Source organism: Coffea eugenioides, unplaced genomic scaffold (assembly GCF_003713205.1).
Source record: "Coffea eugenioides isolate CCC68of unplaced genomic scaffold, Ceug_1.0 ScVebR1_3180;HRSCAF=4348, whole genome shotgun sequence".
Taxonomy (NCBI): domain Eukaryota; kingdom Viridiplantae; phylum Streptophyta; class Magnoliopsida; order Gentianales; family Rubiaceae; genus Coffea; species Coffea eugenioides.
In genome coordinates this window covers 509-26,153 of record NW_020863733.1, presented here as the reverse complement: position 1 = coordinate 26,153, position 25,645 = coordinate 509, and the positions used below count along the sequence as shown (strand labels likewise).

Here is a 25,645-nt window from a genome sequence, read left to right as displayed (position 1 = left end):
TGCCTATTTGGGATCTTAATGTCGAGATTTTGATTAATAATTGGACCGTTTGCTGATAAATGTGAGCAACCATTCCTTTTTCTTAGATTAGTTTGCTTTAAATTGGAGGAGTTGGTAGTTTAGATGCTAACCAGGGTGATTTTTCGTAGATCTTGACCTGTGTCGCTTGATATATGATTTTCTTGGTGTCTTGGCAATACGGTAGTTGGAGTAACAGCCATGGTCAAATTTTGGTGTTCAATTGTTGTTCTCATGCTTGAGGGCAAGCATGATTTAGGTGTGGGGGGAATTGATAGGGTGTTAATTATTAGTAATTTTATTGTTAATTTTCCCCTTTGTCCTTGCCAAATATTGTTTAAATTGTTAATATATACTTATATTTGGTATTTGGACCTATCTACAGGGAAGTTGAACTGAAATATACTAAAAAGGAGGACCTGTTGAGGAAAATTGCTCCACACGTGGGAGACTCCAAAGAGCTTCACAAACCCGGGCCCACAAGGTGCCACAGACGGATTGCATCTCTTTTGCTGATTAGAAGTTTTCTTATGAAGAGGAAACTAAAATCAAGGACTTCGCAGAACTCCAATTCTTTGGCCTTTGGACTCTCAATTCGGTGGGGACCACTAGATAGATAGCATTGAGTCATTTCTTTTGGCTTTAAGGAAACAAACGTACAGAGGAGAAGAAAGGCATTAGTCTTTGTGGCTTGTTCTTTATTCGTGGGGAGCACGAGACAAGAAGTAGTTTTTATTTTAGAATAGGAGAGTTTCGTTTTGTTTTTGCTTCTAACTAGTTCCTTCGTATTCATTACTTTATATATAACTTTGCCGTTTTCTTCTAGGGGGAGGACGAAAACATAGCTTTGTTTTAGAATAATTACTTCTGCAGTTTTGCATGGTATTTCCTCCATGAAGATGAACTAATTCATTTTTTCTAGTCGAAGGTCAATTTGAGAACTCGGTTCCGAACATCTGTGAGATCTAATTATTTTATTTATTTATTGGTATTTGTACGTTTCCTGATTTAATTGCTTATGATTGTTTTGTTATTTGAATGTCAAGGGCCCGATATTCGAATTAACCTAATAATCTACTGTCATATTAATTGATTGAATCCGTAATTGTTCTATCGATTAATACCAGTGGCGACTAGCGTGATTGGTTTCATGTTAGGGAAACGTATGATCTAACTTAAACAAACCCTCGTAGCGTGTTTGTTGGTTAGGGTTGGGCTTTTCTAATTATTAATGCAGTCAAGTAATTAAATCCTATGGTCGTACCTAGGGTTATTTCTTGGTTAGAGAAATAGTTAACGGTCGTACCTTAACTATCGAGAAATTAAGGAAATGCTGGTTGTTCATTGCGTGTAAGGCAACTATAACCAATCTATTAATGAGTAATTGAGTTATCTTTGCGTCGATGATCAGTTGCATGGACCGTGTCTGAAAAGTTGTACCTTTGGCTAGAGTCATATTGGTTATTGATTAATTTCTATTTATTTCTATTAGTTAGTTAATTAGTTATTTTATATTCTCCAAAAATCCCCCCATACTTCGGACTCTAAAAGAAATAAATTATCCCCAGTCCCTGTGGATTCGACCATGCTTATCACTATCTATAGAAATTATATTTTATTTAAACAGGTATTTATTATTGCACAGGTGCGGCACCTGTCAGGAAGCTGGGTAGAGAGAAGGATTACTTTGGGGGTTGCTACGTTGTTTTGACTTTTCCTTCTTAGCTGGAGTAGTGAGAATTTTCCCTCGTATGTGAGGAGGAATTAAGGGATTCTTTTAGCTTTTGACTTTTTCCCGTTTTGTCTTTCAGCATCTTTTCCTTCCTTCGTAGGATGAGATGATGAAGGGAAGACATTAAATCAACCTTAGTAACTTTGCTTTTCTTTATGCCTTCGAACGAATTGAATTCGCCCATTTTCCCAATTTTTGTGACAATGGCCGCGACTCTTGCTTCAATTTTCTGTGGATTTTGTTCACCGAATATGAACTAATTTCCTCACTCTAGTCAAGAAACAACGGATGCTTTGAGTCGTCTAAAATTATGAGATCGATTTAATTTAATCTTTTTCTTTTATTTATTGGTATTCGCATATTCCTTGATTGCTATGCTTATAGTTATTTAATTAATTGATTGTCTTAGATCTAGATAATTAGTTAATTAGGTGATCTACTGTCAATTAGGGCATTTAAATCCGTAATTGTTTAATTGCCTCGAATTAGTGACAACTGTCACGAGTGGGTTTGTGTCAGGGGGATACGCGGGCTAATCTGAAATAACCCTGGTAGTGCGTTATTTGGTTAGAATAGGGCTCCTCTAATACATAAGGCAATTGGAGAATTAAATCTTATGGGCGTACCTAGGATTATTTCTCAATTAGAGCAGTGATTAACAGGCGTACCTTAATCACCGACACAGTAAGGAGGGGTTGACTGTCATCGATTGTTTGACAGTTATAACCTATTTATTAATAAATAATTGGAATTGCTTGTGCATCGATGATCAATTAGGTGAACCATTGCTGATGTTATTCCTTGGCTAGATCTTTAATTATTATTACCTTGATTTTAGCGAATTGCCATTTGATTTTTAGTTGCCTATTTTATTTTATTTTTAATTATTTTCTTGTTTTAATTGTTTTAGACCTTCAATTATTGTTACTCTAAATTTAGTGAATTGTCATTTAATTTCTAGTTAGTTATTTATTTTTATATTTTTATTTGAATTTCTTTGATTGTCACCTTCTGTACAAAAATACCCCCTTTGTTACTGTGAATTTGAAAAGAAACAGTTACACCCAATCCCTGTGGATTCGACCCTACTTGCCACTATTTACAAAAATTAACTTTAGTTGAGCAGGTTTTTATTATTGCACAGGCTGATAACCTGTCAATTTTGAAATGGATAAAGTTAACAACTATGAATTAAAATGTTCTACAAATATATGTCCGAAGGTGCCACTATTAAACCACAAAATGCATGTACAAGTATCTAATATGTAATAAGGTCCACTGAGCTCCCCTTCCAGTCAGCAATTACCTGGACAGTGGAGTTTAGTGGGTCCCCCCCTTAAGTTGGTTGATTTTCAAGCATTATTGAAAAGAAACAAGAATTATGGCGAGGGTTAATAGCTAGCGTCAGTCTGAGTGTTTCCCTCTCCCCTTTCCCACATCAATTTGAGAGTGTGAGAGATCCCCCTCTTAAGGTCCACTGAGCTCCCCTTCCAGTCAGCAATTGCCTGGGCAGTGGAGTTTAGTGAGTCCCCCCTTAAGTTGGTTGATTTTCAAGCATTGTTGAAAAGTATCTAATATGTAAGATAACAGGCATTTAAGCTAATTTGGTAATGTTGGTTAGTTTTTTACTTTACATGAAACTATAAAGAATTATAATGGTCATGCTAAAAAATTTGTGTGGCACATTCGCGCAATATTGTTGTAAGATAAGATATAAAAACAGTTGTGAACATGATCAAAAATCAATATATATATATATATATATATCCCAAGAGGAGGGTATTTTGCATTTGTGGACTGAAAAGCAAATAAAAAATAAATCCAGGGTATTTTGCATTTGTGGACTGAAAAGCAAATAAAAAATAAATCCACATGTTCCTTATATATATATATATATATGTATACATATATATAGGAAAATTTTTTGAGAAGGAAATTTTACTTCATTCCAAGGTGCTGAAAAATATGTGTGCACATAATCAATCTATAATTGAGCATCTATATGTCAAATTTCTAATAAAAGATTTTTCTTCTGCTCCCCTTACGACCCTAATCAATTTTCTATAGATTTATTTGTTGAGATGAATTAAAGAATGAGCAATTTTTATGAATTTCAATGTGTAGTGAAAGAAATTAAAGAAACTTTTCAAATGGGTTTATGTATGGGAGCACATGAGAATAGATGGAGAGGAAGAATAAATATAAATTAAGTCTCTTTGTTGATACAAGATGTTGTTTCTTTATTTTTAAGTATTGTTGATTTATGTGGATACAGGTACAAATAGACAAGTGTAAAATGCCCATAAGATTCCATTGACGTGTAATGAGGGCAAACCTTTCATTTCTACATATTTATGGGGATTTTAGTCGGTGATTTGACACAGTTGCCTCCACATGATCTGTCGACAAAAGATTGTTTAACTCCATTCTTTCGCATGAGTTGTGGTCAACATCGCACGCGATAGATAGTGAAGATTTCGAACCACGACATGCCAACAAACAAATTGCCTGTTACCAATTGGCTGAGGGTGTGCTGGGGGGTGGGGGGTCGCATGAGTTGTGGTCATCATCGCACGCGATAGACAGTGAAGATTTCGAACCACGACATGCCAACAAACAAATTGCCTGTTACCCTGGGCAGTGGGCACAGATCGGCTGGCTTCGGGATAACCCCAGTTGGGGCCTGGGTCGTGTGGTCGAATCTTGCTCACTACCGCTTTGAGGCTCTTGGGGGGGCGGGGTCTCGGGTGCAGTGGGGATTAGTCGGGGTGAATCCCGGATACCCCACTTTATTGAAAAAAAAAAAAAAAAACCAATTGGCTGAGGGTGTGCTCGCCGGGGGAGGGTTGGGTTACCATCTCACATCGGAAGATTGTGGGGTATTTATTCTGGATTTAAGGTCTCCAAGCTTCTTGACCAGTTACCAATTGGTTGGGCATGAAAGTTTGGCGGGTCCCCTTAGATTGCTTAGGCCAGTCTTTCCGTTAACTCCCTGAGTGTTTCTAATCTAATTATCTGTCTATCTTTGGAAAAAAAATATGCCAACAAACAAAGAAAATTTTCAAGACACGATGCACAATTTGAAATGGACAAAGCTTCAAATGGTACATTGTAAGTCTACAACTTCTGATGTAAACTTTTTAACTTTATCCTCGCAATTATTTAATTACTAGCTATCGAGACATACTCGATGCGTGCGTAACTTGTCGAAAAATATTTTTAATTAAAAGCATCACATAAATTGTGCAAGTGAATATAATTATTTTATATAATATATAATCAAAAGCGTATCATACAGAAATATGTACAATGTACCATATGAAGCTGCATTAAAATTTGGGAGAAAAGGTTAATTGAATGGAGACTTTTAGAAGATGGTTTGGAAAGTAAAAAACCGTTGATTAGGAAGAACATGAGAATTGGAGGGAGACAGTTTTAATTGGGTCGCATTTATGTATCAGTTGAAACAGAAATAAGGATTAATGGATAATAAAAATAAGGGTAAATTTGGAAACGCATAAAGTTAACACAAAGTTAAAACTATCTACACAGACTTTATTATTGTAAAGATATCTTTACCATCTCATTACATGTTATTCATATTGTCAACCAATGTAATCACAACTAAAATTTACCCATAAGCATCCACAAACAATGTACCCACCAAGTAATTAAAATTCTATTCAAAAAACTTTTAAAGATCAATTTTTTTTTTTGTTTATGAAAATTTTATACTAAATTCTTCCTTATGCAAAGTGATTATTCCTATACTGCATACACATCGGGCGTGCCTTTATCACTAGTGGTTAATAGAGTGTCTTTTATTCAATCCAAATTTTTTTAGCTTGCAATAAGTTTTCACCTTCTCAATAAATTGCCTTTTTATTCAATCCAAATACTGGGTCATAGAATAAGAACAGCGTTGGTTATACCTTCGAGAGAACTTGGCACCCCTCTTTTATATATGCATATACAACTATTTATGTTTCTTGAATTTGAAGCACCCATTTTTCTAGGTAAATCATAATTGACTTCTACTAGTTTCTCCTGTTACCATATCAGCTCCCTATTGATACTAAAGTAGCTACATAACCCTGTGTCGGTTCATAGAAGAGGAAAAATGGATGGAAATCAAATGGCTTTGTTAAAGCTAAACAATCTACCTCTTTGTATGCCGAGAAGATTTTGATTTAATTATCGAGATTGAAATTTTAAAAATTAGAGATCCTAAATTCTTATTTCCTTCCTCCTCCTTAGTCTCCGTTTTTTAAATCCTACCCGAGTTACATGGATGAAGAATATTCAGACCATTTGCACTTCTTTTACTGTGTCTAGGCCGCGTCCTCCACCCGAACTAAAATGATCCCATATTCCATTATGCAACAAATTCTTAGTTGGGCTGGACATCAATCTTAGAAAGGCTTGTGCAAAAGTTTTCAGACAAGAGATCAAGAGCTATTCTTCAATTTTGCAATTGCAAATTAGTCATAAACAGTGTTCAACCAAAAGTTTCGTATGGCATATTTGGCACAATTTTGATGTAAGATTAGATCCTAAAGCAGCTTTCAAAATTGGAGGAATGAATGTAGATGTCCCAAGCCTGAATGTAAGGGACCCAAAAAAAAAGAAAAGAAAAAAGAGGAGCATAAAATTACAACTATATATTTTGTGAATGTAACAAAGCCAGCATTTAGATCATGATCGATGTTGGAGGTTAATTTTTGAATATTTTGATTGACTTGTTCACATCGTAGGAGATGATAGGAGATTATTTAATGCATATTCATGGTAAAAACTGTACCAATCTTTTGTTAATAAAAGCTCCCCAAAAAGGATCCTCCAAGGGCTCCCCTAATGTTAATTCTTAAGAGAAGTAAATATAAATTGAGAAGCATCAAAATACAGGTCACAGAATTGTTTGTTTGCCATGACTCTTCTTGGTTTTGGTGTGATGTGGCTCTGCTGCCCACGCCATGACAAAAGTTGGGTTAAAACTATGAGGTGACCCTTGCCATATCCTAGTACTAATAAAATGTAAGATGTAATTATACTACTTACTTCAATAAATAAATAAATAAATTTTCAGTGTGGACCTTCTTGAGACTTCATCATCCAAATTATTGGAAAAATCCAATAATTTTTGTGGTTGTGTGTGTGTGAGTGTGTGGGTTTTTAGGGGGGGGGGGAGGGGGGGTTCCCATTCATCAGACTGCTGATCCTGTGACCTCAACAAGAAATATGCCATCTTCTAGCTCTGTCATCCTCCCATTATTCTGTGCCCTTTTCCTGTTATCAGCTTCATGGGCTGCTTCAGATTCAATTGAGAAGGAATTTTACTATTGTGTCCGTTCGAATACTCATATTTCAATCCCTATCTCTGAAGCTTTTTTTATTCAAAATAATTCTGCTTTTACTTCAATTCTTGAATCTACTGCTCAGAACCTGAGGTGCATGGTGCAATCCAGGCACAAACCTGAGCTCATTTTCAAACCATTGGATGAATTCCAAGTTCAAGCAGCTGTTATATGCGCCAGAAAACTTGGCATTCAGCTCAGAGTCCGCAGTGGAGGGCATGATTATGAAGGCCTTTCTTACACTTCTAAGACTAAATCATCATTTTTTCTGATTGATCTTGCCAATCTTCGATCTGTCAATGTCAGTATAGCTGGAAACAGCGCATGGGTTCAGGCAGGTGCAACTCTTGGTGAAGTTTATTATTGGATAGCTCAGAAAAGCAGAACTCATGGATTTCCAGCAGGCCTTTGCAGCAGCGTAGGAATTGGCGGCCATATTACAGGGGGAGCATATGGTACTCTGATGAGAAAATATGGCCTTGCAGCTGACAATGTTGTTGATGCTCGAATAGTTGATTCATCTGGCAGAATTCTTGATCGCGAATCCATGGGCGAGGATCTGTTTTGGGCAATCAGAGGTGGAGGAGGAGGGAGCTTTGGGATACTTCTTGCTTGGAAACTACGGTTGGTGCCTGTACCTGCAATTGTGACAGTTTTTACTGTCCGAAGAACTTTGGAACAAGGAGCAACTAAGTTGCTATACAGATGGCAACAGGTTGCCGATCACCTGGATGAGGATCTCTTCATTAGAGTTCTTTCACGGCCAACAATTTCAACTGATGATCAGAAAGGAAAAAGGACTATAGAAACTGCCTATCAGGCTTTATTTCTTGGAAGAGCGGACAGACTGCTAAAAGTAATGAAGAAAGGTTTTCCTGAATTGGGATTAACGCAAAAAGACTGTATTGAAATGAGCTGGATTGAATCAGTGCTATATATAGCCAAATACCCAAGAAATATACAGCCTAAATTTTTGCTTCAAGGTAAACCATTGCTCAACAAGCTTTATTTCAAAGCTAAGTCAGACTTTGTGAAAGAGCCAATCAAAGAACATGCCCTTGAGGGAATATGGAAAATGTTTCTGGAACAAGATTCACCACTGACGATTTGGAATCCTCATGGTGGAATGATGAGTAGAATTTCAGAATCTGAAACTCCTTATCCTCACAGAAATGGCACAAAATTCATGATTCAGTGGCTAACGACATGGGAAAGTGGAGACGATGAGGAAACAATAAAGGGACACATTGATTGGATTAGAAAGTTGTATAAATTCATGACTCCCTATGTTCCAAGGTCTCCTAGAGCAGCTTATGTGAACTATAGGGATCTTGATTTGGGAGTTAACAGGATTGATGGTGGCACAAGTTTGGCAGAAGCAAGTTCATGGGGCACTAAGTACTTCAAAAACAACTGGAAAAGACTAGTTCTTGTGAAGACAAAAGTTGATCCTGAAAACTTCTTTAGACATGAACAAAGCATACCTATTACTGATGCCTTCTCTACCTGAAAGAAGAAGGGAAAAGAGGACTGGCACGGTTTCATCTGATTACTTAGAACGGTATTTGATAATTTGTTTGCCAATATTTGATAAATTTTATGTATATCATGGATTATATTGTCCCTTGTTTTCATTTTGGTCACGTAAACATTGCTGTTTTTATCTTTTTCCTGACTAATATATCCAAATTCACAAGAGAAGATTATATGAACTATTAGGAGATCTTCAACTTCAATTGGGAGAAGACAAGATTAATGTCACAAAAGTTTCATGATAGTAAGCCTTTGGGGTGTTAACTACTTCATTAACAATTTTGAAGTGCTTGTGCTTGTGAAGGAACAGGTGATCCTGATTAGTTTTACCTTCATGAATGGAGCATTTCGACCATTCTTACCCTATGAAGGAGAGATGAGAGGAAAATGGTGGTAAAAAAAAAAAAAACTTGTAAAAGCTCCAGTTAAACAACTGAGACCACCAAGAATTTACATCTTTGATTAGCCCAATTTCAAGCAGACAATTTCCTATTTTCCTATGTGGTATGGCCAACAAGTGGAGGTCCAGCAGATTGTGGATTATTCTGAACTTTATTGGCCTTGCTTCAGTTTGGGAATCATGATCCATACGACAATATAGTGGATGTTTGAAGCTTCACTTGACATGTTGATGTAACCAGAACTACACATTTGGCACTTCTGCTGAAAAAAAAAAGAGAAGCTCATTACTAATCTAGTTGTTTTTTGATGCACTTAATCTGTTTCCATATTTATGAATAGTCAAAGAAAACTTGCAATTTTCAAATTGCATGGGACCAGCTCAAGCTTGGCAAAAACAGATAACTATCAGTAAAACTAACTTGAGACTCTTTTAAGCATGTTGGCCGAGTTTCTGCCTTGATATTGTAAGACTAGAATGGTCGAAGAAAATAAGCAATTTTCAACTTGGGACCAGCTCAAGGTTGGCAAAACCCGTACATCTTTGGCCAGTTTTTCAACAAGGGGTCCAAGTGGTTGCCCAGTAGCCAACCCAGTATTGGGAAGGCGGGGAGTTTGGTAGATAAAGGGGGAACTGCTGCTACGGCGGATAAGTCTAGTAATACCGGGAAGCAAGGGCCTGTTGTGGAGAAGAGTACTGTTGCTGCAGTGGCGGCTGCTTCATCAGAGGCTACGTCCGAGGATTTAAAGCTTTCTAGAAGCAGTTGGTTGTCGAAACTGTTAAATGTCTGTTCCGATAATGCTAAGGCTGCTTTTACTGCTTTGAGCGTTAGCATTCTGTTCAGATCATCTTTAGCTGAGCCAAGATCAATTCCCCCGACTTCTATGTACCCCACTCAAAAACAGGAATTGGAAATAGGCAAGAACAAAAACAAAACATTCAAATCAGAACTGGAATTGGAAATTGAGCTTGGCTATCCAGTTGCTCCAAAATTTCTAGTAATGATTAAATGCGGCAAAGATGTAAGAAGGGGGACCACTTAGATCCCTCTAAGAAGGGGCAACCACTTAGACAGTTAGACCCCTGTAAGAAGGGGGCAAAGATGTAAGAAGGGGGACCACTTAGACCCCTGTAAGAAGGGGATGATGGAAGCCGGCTTAACCGGTGAAATCCCAAAAACACCCGTAAAAGAAGAAACGATCCACGATGAAGAAGACGAAGAGGAGGATGTAGAAATCGTATTTTTTTACTTTCAAAAAAGCCCCTGCCTTACCGTTGGTTTTTGTACAGATACATACATGTGTTTTGGTGGTCCTCAATTGGAATAAGAATTTTAGTTAAGGGACTTAATTCGTGCGATAAAATGTTGAGGGACCAAATCGACTTTAGTAAAATAGTTTAAGGATTAAATTGGCGATTTTCCTTTTTTTTTTACAACAAAAAAGAACACATAAACGTGTTGTGAAATTAAGGTGTATTTGTGGTGCGCAATGCAAAAAGCTTGCAACAGAAAGCCCACGCGCAAGTTTGTCAGAAGGGCGGGTCCGTAGTATTAAAATAAGCAAAGGAATAATAAAGAAATTGTGGAGATTGCCTTGTAAAAATATCAATTCTTTCGTATTGTGAGCATATATTTCCTACCACATTATTATATTCTAAAGTGGTATGTCATTGTTATTGCATTTATTATTGTGAAAATTATTATATTAAACAGTTTATCTATCTTCATTATGTTGAAAATTATCATATCCTTCATTGTGAATAATGTATTCGATTTTCAACTACATAAAATCTAGTTAATTGGTTAAGTTATATTTAACTAGTTTTGGTCTTTAACGTAATGTATTAATTTGTTTTTTCTTCTGCATAAAAATAGAGAAATTTAATTTACTTGATTTCTACTATGACTAACTAAATGCAAAAGATAAAAAGTTCTTATGTAGCAAAAAAAAATGGCAATTCTAATTCTCAATGAAATCTTCTTCAATTCAAACAAAAAATTTGTAAATTCTAATTAAATCCCCTATGAATTCCAGCCAAACCATGAAATTCCAATAGGAGAAGCACATGATAAACGTATTGCATTTTTCACCGAATTCAAATTGATTTTGGCAATTCAATTTTCAATATGAATGCAATCCATGTAGGATGATTCGGAAAGAGATTTAGGAAAATTGTAATGAATTCTTCCATTTAGGTGTACATCGATTTCGAATTCAACTAACTATATATCATTGCATCAAAGATATGTCTACTAGACTATTTTTGCATAGTATATACATAAATAATAACCATTGTCTCATATATATACGTATTAATATACTCAGAGTATTCTTATTTACGAGTATAATAATAATACATGTATCAACTATATTCAATTATTCATATCTAGACATATAAAATATTAAGAAAGTACATATATGATAAATACATACACACATATATATATAAACATACATGAATAACGTTGATAGGGTGTTAATTGTTGGTATTTTTATTATTAATTTTCCCTTCTATCCCTGACAAATATTGTGTTAATTGCTGATATTTACTCATATTTGGTATCGGGACTTAATTTCAGGAATGAAGCAGAAAACTACCAAAAAGGAGGGACTTTATGGAGAATATGGAGACTTCTAAGGGCTTCAATCCTTAGGCCTTGGATTGGTGGGGACCACAAAGCTATAAGTCATTTGGGCTCTTAAAAGAAAGGAACGTAGAGAGACTTGGAAGAAGAAGTAATTTTGGAGACTTTGTCCACATGTGTGGGGACCACCGGAGAGAGCTTTGAGTCATCTGACTTTTGGCTTTTTAAGGAGAGGACGTACAGAAGCAAAAGGACACCTCTAGTTTAGCTTTTTAGTTTAGTTCTAGTTTCCTTTCTCTGGACTGGCCTCTGACACACGCCAGGTGTTCGACAATATTCCCCAACGGGAAAAACATCTTTTATTCCTTGCTTTCTAGTAAAAACGCAATGCCTTTGCAATCCAGTACTTTTGGCTGCAATTCAACTATGAGGAGTGGCTAATTTCTTCATCTAGTCAGAGGTTAAATCGAAACTTTGGTTCGACAAAACTGTGAGATCGAATTGATTTCCCTACGTTCTTTAATTTGCAAGTATTTATATATTTCCTGTTCACTTATGCATATGATTATTTCTTGCAATTAAATACTTGATCACTGTTTAATTGTGTGAGTAATTAACAGCCATCTAAGAGTGCTCAATCCGTAATTGTTGGGTAATTTTAGTGCATGTGGCAAGTGATATGATTCAATTGTAGTAGAAACTTTTGAGTCGTTGTTGCGGAAATATATGATATAGCCTAAATAAACCGAGCGTGTGTGTTTGTTGGTTATAATTGGTGGCCAGTCTAATGATTAATGCTGTCAATAGGTTAAATCCTAAGAGCGTGTTTAGGACTGCTTAATTGGCTAGGGCAATAACTACAGAGCTTGTTGTGGTTATCGAATCAGGAAGGTTAGGCAGGTTGTCAGAGCTTGTTGACAACCATAACCAGTTTATTTGTAAATGAAAGATTTTATCTCTGCATCTGTGATCAGTGATTCGAACCATAAGTGGAGATTATACCTTTGACTAGAGATTTTCCTTCCGTCAATTTACTTTATATTTTTAATTTGAGCAATTAAATTAGACAGTTCCATATCAACTTCCCCCATTTTTATTTAATGTTACATTCATTCAAAATAAATTCCCAAGTCCCTGTGGATTCGACCCTGCTCGCTGCTATATTCGAATTTTGTCTTTCACGTAATTAATACACTTTGGTATATCGGATCAAACAAACTCTGGCACCAGGGTGAAGCTAGTAACCCATTGCACAGCCTAAGTCCCTGCTCCAGTACCATAGTGGACTTAATTCGTGACTTAAGAGTAGGAATTTTATTTTTGCTGGTTTGACACCCAACAAATTTTGGCGCCGTTGCCGGGGACTTGGTGTCAAAATAAATTTATTTTCTTTGAATTTTATTTTCTTTGTTTATTTTTATTTTTTTTATTTTTATTTTTATTGTTACTGGTTTATGCCTAGATCTTCTCGTACAGGTGAACTGCAATATAATCCTGAGATAGAGAAGACTGCTCGTGCATTGAGAAAAGCAACAAGAGAACGAGCAGAGGCATCCTCCTCATCTACTGGACATAATTCAGTAGTAGATTTTGTGGATTCATTTAGTGAGACGGAAGAGATAAATAGCACCATGGCTAATGAACGGACATTGAGAGAATTGGCTGCACCAGATTTAAATCAACAGCCCCTATGCATTACTTATCCTACATTAGAGGTTGCATTTGAGTTAAAATCTGGACTAATCCATTTACTTCCTTCTTTTCATGGCTTACCAGGTGAAGATCCCCACAAGCATCTCAAAGAATTCCATGTGGTTTGCTCGACAATGAAACCCCAGGGAGTCACAGAGGAGCAAATTAAATTAAGAGCCTTTCCATTTTCCTTAGCCGATAAAGCTAAGGATTGGCTCTATTATCTGCCCTCTGGGTCAATATCCACATGGACAGACATGAAGAAGCATTTTCTAGAAAAATTCTTTCCTGCATCCCGAGCTGCAAGCATTAGGAAAGACATCTGTGGAATTCGACAATTCAATGGAGAGACTCTACATGAATATTGGGAAAGATTCAAGCAACTATGTGCTAGTTGTCCTCATCATCAAATTCCTGACCAACTCCTCATCCAGTATTTTTATGAGGGTCTGTCCCAAACTGACAGAAGAATTATTGATGCTGCCAGTGGGGGCTCCTTAGTGAATAAAACACCCACGGAGGCAAGAAATTTGATATCGAGTATGGCTGCAAATGCTCAACAATTTGGAGACAGGCAGGATAACACGACTCGTAGAGTCAATGAGGTAAGTAATTCTTCAATAGAGCAAAGATTAGATTGTCTAACTTCTTTGGTTGAAAAGTTAGCTATAGGACAAATGCAGCAATTGAAAACATGTGGAATCTGCTATGGTTCGAGTCATCCAACAGATATGTGCCCCACACTCCAAGATGATTCGACTGAGCAGGCTAATGCAGTTGGATTTCCAGGACCACCTCAGAGACGGTATGATCCCTATGCAAATACCTATAATCCAGGATGGAGGGATCATCCTAATTTTAATTATGCAGTAAGTCCACCAGGATTTCCACAACAGTCACAATATCAACCTAGACCTCAACTTTCACAGCAACAACCTGCTCCTAAATCAGGTATGTCACTTGAGGATATTGTGAAATCTTTGGCTACTAACACTCAACAATTTCAACAGGAGACGAAAACTAGCATTCATAATTTGGAGAATCAAATGAGCCAGTTAGCTTCCACAGTCAATAGATTGGAGTCCCAATTATCTGGAAAGCTACCTTCGCAGACAATTGTCAACCCCAAGCAAAATGCTAGTGCCATCACATTAAGAAGTGGCAAAGAGTTGCCTGAGCCGAGCAAGAAAATTTCTGAACAAGCAATCGAGGAAGAGCTCGAAAAAGAGGGGAATGTGTCTCAACCTAGAGCCTTGGAACAACCAGATTTTGGAGAAAAATCAACACAAGTGGTTACACCTCCGCCTCCATTTCCTAGTCGACTGGCAAAGTCCAAAAAGCAAGAGCAAGAACAGGAGATTTTGGACACTTTTCGAAAAGTTGAGGTAAATATCCCTCTTTTAGATGCAATTAAGCAAATTCCTAGATATGCTAAATTTTTGAAGGAGTTATGCACTGGTAAGAAAAAGTTGAAAGGAAACGAGAAAGTGCATATGGGAGAAAATGTTTCGGCAGTTTTGCAGAAAAAATTGCCTCCTAAATGCAAGGACCCAGGTATGTTTACTGTCCCTTGCAAAATAGGTAATATTAAAATTGAAAAAGCTATGTTGGATTTGGGTGCTTCGATAAATGTTATGCCTCGTTCTATTTATAATTTGATGAACATTGGGCCTTTAAAAGAGACGGGCGTAATAATTCAACTGGCTGATCGATCAAATGCCTATCCTGATGGAGTTTTGGAGGATATTTTAGTGCAAATTGATAATTTGATTTTTCCTGCAGATTTTTATGTGCTTGATATGGAGGATGATAATTCTAATTCATCTCCAATACTGTTAGGGAGACCATTTTTGAAAACTGCTAGAACAAAAATTGATGTTTTCACTGGCACATTGACTATGGAATTTGATGGTGATGTTATTAAATTTAGTATTTATGATGCCATGAAATATCCTGGTGAATCTCATTCAATTTTTGTTATAGATGTAATTGATTCTTTGGCGCAGCAAAATTTTGAATTTAATAATGACGATGCGTTGAAGGTTGCTATTTCTACTGGTCTCTGTCAGGAAAATTTGCAAAAGATAAAAGGGAAGTTTGTTTTTCCTTTTGAATTGCAGGAAGTTATTTTTGAATTGAATTCTCTTTGTCCAGAATTTTCCAATGTGTCTTACTTGGAATTACCTCTGTCTCATTCACAGCTTTTGCCATCTATTGTGCAAGCCCCGAAGGTGGAATTAAAGCAGTTACCGGATAATTTAAAGTATGCATTCTTGGGAGATGGAGATACACTCCCAGTAATAATTTCCAGTAAATTGACTGCTTTAGAGGAAGAAAAACTAATTCGGGTGTTGAAGGACCACAAGGAGGCAATAGGATGGACAGTGGCTGACATAAAAGGATTAAGTCCAGCCACTTGCATGCATCGCATCTTGTTAGAAGATGGTGCTAAGCCTTCGAGAGAGGCTCAACGGAGATTGAACCCACCAATGATGGAGGTAGTGAAGAAAGAAGTTTTAAAACTTCTTGACACAGGTATAATCTATCCCATTTCGGATAGTAAGTGGGTAAGTCCTGTTCAAGTAGTTCCTAAAAAGACAGGAATTACTGTTATTGAAAATCCTAAAGGTGAGTTAGTGCCCACTCGAGTTCTAAATGGGTGGAGAGTTTGTACCGATTTTAAAAAATTAAATGCATTAACTCGTAAAGATAATTTTCCATTGCCTTTTATTGATCAGATGTTGGAAAGGTTGGCAGGAAAATCTCACTATTGCTGTCTTGATGATTTTTCAGGTTTTCTACAAATTCCAGTGGCGCCTGAAGATCAAGAGAAAACCACATTTACTTGCCCTTTTGGTACATTTGCCTATAGACGAATGCCTTTTGGTCTTTGTAATGCGCCTGCTACATTCCAAAGGTGTATGGTTAGTATATTTTCTGATTATGTGGAGAATATCATAGAAGTGTTTATGGATGATTTTACTGTCTATGGTAATTCTTTTGATGAATGTTTAACTAACCTCACAAAAATTCTTAAAAGGTGCATTGAGACTAATCTTGTTTTAAATTATGAGAAATGCCATTTTATGGTGGACCAAGGCATAATTTTAGGCCATGTGGTATCTGCAAAAGGAATTGAGGTAGATAAGGCTAAGGTAGAAATTATCAAATGTTTACCTTACCCTGCAAGTGTGCGGGAAGTTCGCTCTTTTCTTGGCCATGCAGGTTTTTATAGGCGTTTCATCAAAGATTTTTCAAAGATATCCCATCCTCTATGCAAATTACTTCAAAAGGATGTGGTATTTCATTTTGATGATAATTGCAAGAGTGCATTTGACACGCTCAAGGGATCATTGACTTCAGCACCAGTGGTTCGACCACCAAACTGGAGTCTTCCTTTCGAGATAATGTGTGATGCCAGCAATTTTGCTGTTGGTGCAGTACTTGGCCAGAAGGAGGGCAGAGCTTCTTATGTCATTTATTATACCTCGAGGACCTTGGATGGTGCCCAGTGCAATTATTCGACTACGGAAAAGGAGCTTTTAGCTATTGTTTTTGCTTTAGAAAAATTCCGTTCTTATTTACTTGGCACTAAAGTCATTATTTATTCTGACCATGCAGCTTTGAAATATTTGCTCAACAAGAAAGAGGCCAAACCACGACTTATAAGGTGGATTCTCCTACTGCAAGAATTTAATTTGGAAATTAAAGACAAAAGGGGTGCCGAAAATATGGTTGCTGATCATCTCAGTCGTTTGATCAATAGTGAAGGACCTGCTCCCTTGAAGGATAATTTTCCAGATGAGCATCTTTTTGTAGTTCAAAAGACAACTCCCTGGTATGCTGATTTAGTGAATTATCTGGTTACTAGAACGCTACCTAATGATTTGTCTAGAGCTCAAAAGGAAAAAATTAAAAGTGATGTTAAATATTATGTGTGGGACGAACCATACTTGTGGAAATATTGTTCTGATCAAATTATTCGCAGGTGTGTGTCTACAGAAGAGGTTCCATCAATTTTATCTTTCTGTCACTCATATGCGTGTGGTGGACATTTTGGCCCTAAGCGAACTGCAAGAAAGGTTTTAGAGTGTGGTTTATTTTGGCCAACTTTGTTTAGTGATGCATACTTATTTTGTAAATCATGTGCAAATTGTCAAAAGACAGGTAATTTAAGCCATAGAGATCAAATGCCTCTTACTCCTATACTGGTTTGTGAAATTTTTGATATATGGGGTATAGATTTTATGGGTCCATTTCCTTCCTCTTTTGGTAATATGTATATATTACTTGCAGTTGATTATGTCTCAAAGTGGATAGAGGCTAAGGCAACTAGGACTGACAATGCTAAGGTTGTAGTTGATTTTATTAAATCTCATATTTTTGTCAGGTATGGCACGCCAAGAGCAATTATCAGTGACCGAGGGACACACTTCTGCAATCGAGTAATGGAAGCATTGTTGAAGAAATATGGCGTCACTCACCGGGTTTCTACGTCCTATCATCCGCAGACTAGTGGTCAAGCAGAAATCTCCAATAAAGAAATCAAGTCGATACTTGAAAAGACGGTGAATCCCAATAGAAAGGATTGGAGTTTGCGCTTAGATGATGCACTTTGGGCTTACCGTACAGCTTTTAAGACCCCCATAGGTATGTCTCCTTACCGATTAATTTTTGGCAAACCTTGTCATCTACCTGTGGAATTGGAACATAGGGCATATTGGGCAGTTAAAAATTATAATATGCGGATGGATGAATCTGGAGAACACAGGAAGTTGCAATTGCAAGAGTTGGAGGAAATCCGAAATGATGCATATGAGAGTTCTTGCATTTATAAGGAGAAGACAAAAGCATTTCATGATAAAGCAATTTCAAGGAAAATTTTTTGTATTGGTCAAAAAGTACTTCTTTTTCACTCTAGACTTAAACTTTTTCCTGGTAAATTGCGTTCTCGTTGGATTGGACCTTTTATTGTGACTAATGTGTTTCCTCATGGTGCAGTAGAAATTCAAAGTCTTCACACTGACAAGATTTTTAAGGTTAATGGTCATCGTCTCAAACCTTTTTATGAAGGATTTCAAGTTAATAATGTTGAGGAGGTGACCCTTGCAGTGCCTGAACTCTCTGATTGAAGCATTATTTTGTCTAGCCAAAGACTTTAAAGAAAGGCGCTTTTGGGAGGCAACCCAATTGTTCATTTTAATTGTTTGTTCAATTCCGTGTGGTAGTTTAGAGGTGTTCTCCTTGAATTCGACTAATTTTGGGTTTCAGTTTTCGTTTTTGCCGATTTATAGGTGCCCTTCAGTTTTGACGTGCCCGCGTGATGACGTGCAGGAAGCTCACAATGAGAATCGTCCGAAAGCCACAGTGAAACGCGACTAGAAAACGCGAGTGAAGGCGCGTTTTCAATCGCGTTTTCACTCCTGCGAGATTTGTGCACAAAACGCGACTTATAAAACGCGAGTTGAAGGCGCGTTTTCAATCGCGTTTTCACTCCTGCGAGATTTGTGCACAAAACGCGACTTATAAAACGCGAGTTGAAGGCGCGTTTTCAATCGCGTTTTCATTCCTGCAAGATTTGTGAAGGAAACGCGACTTATAAAACGCGAGTTGAAGGCGCGTTTTCAATCGCGTTTTATGTGTCCCAACAAAGGCTTCAGAAACGCGATTTCAGCTCATTTCTTCCTCTCTTCTTAGTTTTCCAGGTTCAGACTTTGGAGGCTCGCATGGTCAACGTCGATGCCAATGTCGCCGGCATGGCACATGATTTGGCGCAGTCTCTGTTTCTTACAGGCTTTGCACCTCCGTTTCCACCTCGCCCTTCACTATGCCCCGATTTCAGGGAAGTGTGGTTGCTTTCCCTCTCACTTTTGCTTCACTTTTGCTTTTTATTTGTCACATTGAGGACAATGTAGGATTTAGGTGTGGGGGGAGCAGTTATGGTGCTAGTGTCTTTCATTCATTTTCTTTTTCTTCTTTTTAGTGATTAGCTCGTATGTGATGCCAAGTTTGATGTTGGATTGTTGCCTCTATTTCTGCTATTGCCAAGTTTTAATAATAAAAGGGTACCAAGTTAATGTGGTTGAATCCAAAAACATCTCTTTGGTGAATATCAATGATTGTTTTACTCTTATAATTTTTGGTTAACTTTCCTAGGCATAGGGAATGATTATTGGCATTTTCGTGTGAATTGGTCCGGTTATTAACTTTAGTTCTCCATGTTTGAAAATGAGGCTAGCTGATGCAAGTTTTCTTTTGGTTTTTGTGTTATATTGAGTTTTTGTGATTTTTAACTATGAATAAACTTGACTGTACTCCGCTATTAGTTACTACTGAGTAACCGGGGATCTGCACCTAAAAGTGTTGATTCTCGCGTCAAAAGGTAGTAACTTCTATGAGTACGTGGTCACGTGGCGATAGAAGCTGAGTAACCGGGCTCCTTCATCTGGCCAATGTTGGAGTTCGCGTCAAAAGGCTCAAATGGCTAGCGACTAAGTCTTTTGTTACTATTGAAAGAAAAAAAAAAGGAGAGAAAAGTAGAAAAAATGTGAAAAAAAGTTGAAGGTTGTGTTAGTGTGTAATAAAAGTCAGCTTGCCGAATTATGGATTTAATGTTGAGATTTTGGTTAATAGTTGGACCATTTGCTGATAACTGTTGTGTGTCATTCCTTTTTCTTAGATTAGTTAACCTGGAATTAGAGGCATTTGTGGTTTAGAAGCTAACCGGAGTGATGTTTCTTGGACTTGACCATTGATGCTTGAATATTATTTTTCTTGGTATCTTGGCAATTTGTTGGATAGAGCAATAGCCACTATCAAATATTGGTGTTTGTTTCTTGTTCTCATGCTTGAGGACAAGCAAATATTGGTGTTTGTTTCTTGTTCTCATGCTTGAGGACAAGCATGGTTTAGGTGTGGGAGGAATTGATAGGGTGTTAATTGTTGGTATTTTAATTATTAATTTTCCCTTCTATCCCTGACAAATATTGTGTTAATTGCTGATATTTACTCATATTTGGTATCGGGACTTAATTTCAGGAATGAAGCAGAAAACTACCAAAAAGGAGGGACTTTATGGAGAATATGGAGACTTCTAAGGGTTTCAATCCTTAGGCCTTGGATTGGTGGGGACCACAAAGCTATAAGTCATTTGGGCTCTTAAAAGAAAGCAACGTAGAGAGACTTGGAAGAAGGAGTAATTTTGGAGACTTTGTCCACATGTGTGGGGACCACCGGAGATAGCTTTTAGTCATCTTACTTTTGGCTTTTTAAGGAGAGGACGTACAGAAGCAAGGGGGGACCTCTAGTTTAGCTTTTTAGTTTAGTTCTAGTTTCCTTTCTCTGGACTGGCCTCTGACACACGCCAGGTGTTCGACAATATTCCCCAACGGGAAAAACATCTTTTATTCCTTGCTTTCTAGTAAAAACGCAATGCCTTTGCAATCCAGTACTTTTGGCTGCAATTCAACTATGAGGAGTGGCTAATTTCTTCATCTAGTCAGAGGTTAAATCGAAGCTTTGGTTCGACAAAACTGTGAGATCGAATTGATTTCCCTACGTTCTTTAATTTGCAAGTGTTTATATATTTCCTGTTCACTTATGCATATGATTATTTCTTGCAATTAAATACTTGATCACTGTTTAATTGTGTGAGTAATTAACAGCCATCTAAGAGTGCTCAATCCGTAATTGTTGGGTAATTTTAGTGCATGTGGCAAGTGATATGATTCAATTGTAGTAGAAACTTTTGAGTCGTCGTTGCGGAAATATATGATATAGCCTAAATAAACCGAGCGTGTGTGTTTGTTGGTTATAATTGGTGGCCAGTCTAATGATTAATGCTGTCAATAGGTTAAATCCTAAGAGCGTGTTTAGGACTGCTTAATTGGCTAGGGCAATAACTACAGAGCTTGTTGTGGTTATCGAATCAGTAAGGTTAGGCAGGTTGTCAGAGCTTGTTGACAACCATAACCAGTTTATTTGTAAATGAAAGATTTTATCTCTGCATCTGTGATCAGTGATTCGAACCATAAGTGGAGATTATACCTTTGACTAGAGATTTTCCTTCCGTCAATTTACTTTATATTTTTAATTTGAGCAATTAAATTAGACAGTTCCATATCAACTTCCCCCATTTTTATTTAATGTTACATTCATTCAAAATAAATTCCCAAGTCCCTGTGGATTCGACCCTGCTCGCTGCTATATTCGAATTTTGTCTTTCACGTAATTAATACACTTTGGTATATCGGATCAAGCAAACTCTGGCACCAGGGTGAAGCTAGTAACCCATTGCACAGCCTAAGTCCCTGCTCCAGTACCATAGTGGACTTAATTCGTGACTTAAGAGTAGGAATTTTATTTTTGCTGGTTTGACACCCAACAGACATTAAATTAAAAAAAAAACTCAATCCACATTTATAAACTAAAAATGTTAATGGATTCGGGCTAGACTGAATTCAACCCAAAGACTAGGACTAAGCCTATATTAAACTGAGTCAAGCAAAGATTGGGCCTAAGTATTAGGACCAAATTAAATATGAGTTGAGTTTAAACTTTATTAAGTTTAGATTGATTAAATCCCAGTCCAAATAATTATATATTTACGTATAATATTATAGTATATAATTATGCACATTATAACTTAAAAATTAACAATTTAGAGATAATCATATAATAATAAACAAATATCAAATATTTATTATAAATAAATATGTATTAAATTGTGAATTTTGACCAAGTCCGATTTAAGCACGAAATCCTATAATCAAGTCCGATTTAAGCACAAATCCTATAATTTTGTGGGTTAAGTATGAACTTGAGTCAACTTGAAATCTAAAAACTCAAAAATCCTATCTTATTTATAAGTGGAGTTTGAACTTGACAAAATCGAACTCATTAAACCCAATTAACAACATCAATGTAAATTATACTGTACAAGTATACAGCCCCTTATTCCAACATTCGCTACTCCATGGCGTGTCGAATATAACTCAAAATCTATCACCATTCATCCTTTTCCCCTTTTTTTTTTTTTGGAATTTTTTAGTTTAAGTAGGATGTTTGGAATTTGAAACCTTTCACTTACACTCCCCTCCTCTCATTCATTCTCTCCCCATTTCACCTACTACTATTAATTTCTTTACCATTTCCTTTTATATAACTTTCGTTACCATTTTCACCCAACGAAACCAAAATATCCCAAAAAAAAATGAGAAAAAAATCTCTCACACATCATCACACAAGTCACACGTATGAACACAACAAAAGCCTTTTCATAACATCATCTCCACCGTCGCACCCTCACTTTATACTTCAGTTACACTTGCCAACGTCAACATCAACTAACCAACAAGAAGTATAATGGTCATTTCTATAATGGCAAAATTGTAACTTCACATCCTACTCTCATTTTACTCTTTCTTTTCCTTGGTTTTTTCCCAAACAAAAGAAAGCAATAAATTCAAAGCTCGAAGCTTATAAACGAAAATCCATAATCAAACAGCACAGCTGTTTTTCTTTCTCCTTTTCTCTTCTCTTTTCTCTCTTCTTTCCTGTCCTCTCTCACTTCCCGAGGCAGCAACCAAAAACCACTGCAAAAAAACATCTGTCGAAGATTTATGTTATCCCAGTTTGTTAATAAATTTCAGCTGGAATGAAAAAATATTTACTTACTTTATGTGTGCAGCTGATCATCTCCAGCCTCTGCTCAGATCTCCCTCGTCCTCTTCACTGTAAGTTTCTTCACTCTTTTGCTTTCGCCTTTGATTTCTTGTTTTAATCCGTGTATAGGCAAAGGCCCACCACCTGAAAACATGTGTAGATGTGTTTGGCTTGATCATTTTTATTTTTTTCCTTTTTTGAGGCTACGTGTATCATGGGTTTTCCTTTTTTCCTTTGGTTCATCGATGTGGTGGTGATTGAGATATTCATCTGAATATTTGTAAATCAGAGTTCTGGTGCTGTTTACAAAGCTTTGGATTTTATGTGCATAAACTGGTTGGTTTATCTGCATTTTGGGTATGCGTGCCTCTCTATGTTGTTTTATGTTCTCATTCACGGAGCTTTTTGGTGGTGACTGGGATTGGGACTGATGTTCAATTTCTTTCCCAACTGGATGATTGTGGATTTTTTTGGTATTTGTTTTCCTGTAAGCGCTGGGTTGGGTTTTGGGAGGTGTTGGGGGGGGGGGGGGAGGATAATATTTTGGAAAGGGCTGGTTTTTTTTTTTTTCTTTTGGGGAAAGGATTTTGGATGTTGTGGTTGATTCTGGAGAATGGTTTGTGCTAGCTGCAGAAATTCTTTTTTCTCCCTAAGGGTGCACAGGTTTTTTTGGGTGATTCTGGAAGGAGGCAAAATGGTGTTCTGTGGAGGGATTTGAATGTCGTGGATGACTCTGCAGTAGGGTTTTTTTGATGGCTTTAATAGTTCTTTTTTCTGTGCATATGGGTGTGCGCGCTTTTATTGGTGATTAGTGAAGGAGATGAATGGTATTAGGAAGGGATTTGGATGTTGTAGATGATTTTGGAGTAGGGTTCTGTGCATTCTGTTGTAGTGCTGTTTTCTCTGTATGGGCGCACATGTGACTGCATGTTTTTTGGGTGATTATGGAAGATGAAACGTCGTTGTTTATGTTCTTGAAGGAATTTGTGGGTTGCTGATGAGTTTGTAGTGGGTTTTTGTGATGGACCCCAAGATTGGTTATTTATTCGCCACAGTTTGAAGCGGATTCAAAAGATCAATCTATGGGGTTTTTGTCAATTGTTACCATAAGTGTTATCAATTTTTTAATGTCTTCCCTTGCTGTCTGGACAATTCAAGTAGACCAGTCAGGATTTGGAAAGTTTTTTTTTTTAACTAATTAAATTTCTGGGGTTTACGTTTTTCACTTACATCTTGCACTCAATCATTTGTTATTTTGTTTTTGCTTTTTACTTTTCCTTAAAAAAGAGGCTAGAGATATTTCGGCATCGAGCCGCTACATATGCCTACCTCATATAAGTGTAGCTGTGATTGTTCCGTAATTTATAGCTGTGGGTTCTCGAAAAGTCATATTTGTCGTTTTACTTTGATAACTGTGGCATGCACATCTGTTGTCGTATGTGGTTGAGTACATAACACGTGGTTTATCATTCTACTCCTTTGGGAATCAGATGTCGTTCAAATTCTTTTCGGATATTCTTTTTTAGACAGTGTAAATTTGGTCTTCTGCAGCAAAATGTGTTCAGGGAATTCAAAAGTGTTGGAGCCTAGATTAGTCCGTGCTTGCTGATACAATCAATTGCCGAGCATAAAGCTGACGTAAACACTTGTATTCCTTGGTTAGTTTGCTCCCAATGAATGCATGTGTGTCAATTTGTTGTTGGAGAATTGAAAATTTTGGTCTTTGGCATTAATCTCCTATAATCATGTAGCCTAGGCGTGGGGTGTCCATCTAATCGCCACTGCACAAGTTTAGATTTAAAGCAGATTCTGAATATGCTTCTCGTAGAACATTTAATGGCTCATGGCATGACGTTGCTTAGACAATTTGAGATTTTCTTGTTATCTTTTGGTGGACTTGCTCCTTGAAGGGAGATCACCGACAGTGCCCCCCTCCTCTTTCTTACCTAAAAGGAATAAAAGACACAAAAGTGCCAAAGGAAAGAAATAGAAAACCAAAAGGAAATGAGTGATTGGTTTTCCTTTAAATTGAAAAAAGGGACGACTGATCACAGTATTAGACATCTGTGAGGATCATACTGTTGATGATCATTCTAAGTCAGGAAAAATGATACTGCATAAACTAGTGCAAGACAAAAGTTTGGAAGTGCTTTGTTGTTATGGGGATTTCTATAACTGTTCGCTTTCTGGTATGGAACAATTGATGTACTTGTCTCTGAGGATATATGGATTGCAAGGCTAAAAGTAAGACAAGAGGAAGCTAACGAGACAGATAATTGAACTATTTTTCTGAGACATTGCCAGACATAGTCATGCTATGTATAGTATTTGGTCAAGGAGTATCTGTTTTGACCTTGGTGCTATGGAGAGAATTCTTCTTAGGTTTCTGACTTGCTGCTAGCATACTATGGTTGCATATAGGATTCAACCATTTTGCTTATTTCTGTATCCGAAACATCCTCAAGGAATGTTGTTTACGGTCCAACTTTGGAAGATGCCTTTTTACTATGCAAAAGATTGCGTCTAAATTCACCAATGCTATTACATTTTTTTCTTGGTCATGTGTTCTGGACACTTAATCCAGCATAAGCTTCTCTGTTGTCGGTTTTCTAAATCCAGTTTGCCTCGAGTGGTTGAATATTGGAATGGATATCCAAAATTTTTCT

At 37.0% G+C, this 25,645-nt stretch overlaps 2 protein-coding genes across 2 annotated transcripts; both read left to right on the top strand.

Annotated features, from left to right (window-relative positions):
• The first annotated feature begins 6,941 nt into the window (after nt 1-6,941).
• LOC113757645 (berberine bridge enzyme-like 15) lies at nt 6,942-8,805 on the top strand. The gene has a single exon (XM_027300793.1). It carries the CDS (start codon nt 6,989-6,991, stop codon nt 8,612-8,614), a length of 1,626 nt encoding a protein of 541 aa, XP_027156594.1. The 5' UTR covers nt 6,942-6,988; the 3' UTR covers nt 8,615-8,805.
• Nucleotides 8,806-13,078: 4,273 nt separating this feature from the next.
• Nucleotides 13,079-17,492, top strand: LOC113757646. Its single transcript, XM_027300794.1, has 9 exons — nt 13,079-14,267; nt 14,343-15,313; nt 15,437-15,761; nt 15,852-15,944; nt 16,055-16,065; nt 16,610-16,820; nt 16,938-17,154; nt 17,305-17,398; nt 17,484-17,492. Exons 1-9 carry the CDS (start codon nt 13,079-13,081, stop codon nt 17,490-17,492), a joined length of 3,120 nt encoding a protein of 1,039 aa, XP_027156595.1.
• The last annotated feature ends 8,153 nt before the right edge of the window (nt 17,493-25,645 follow it).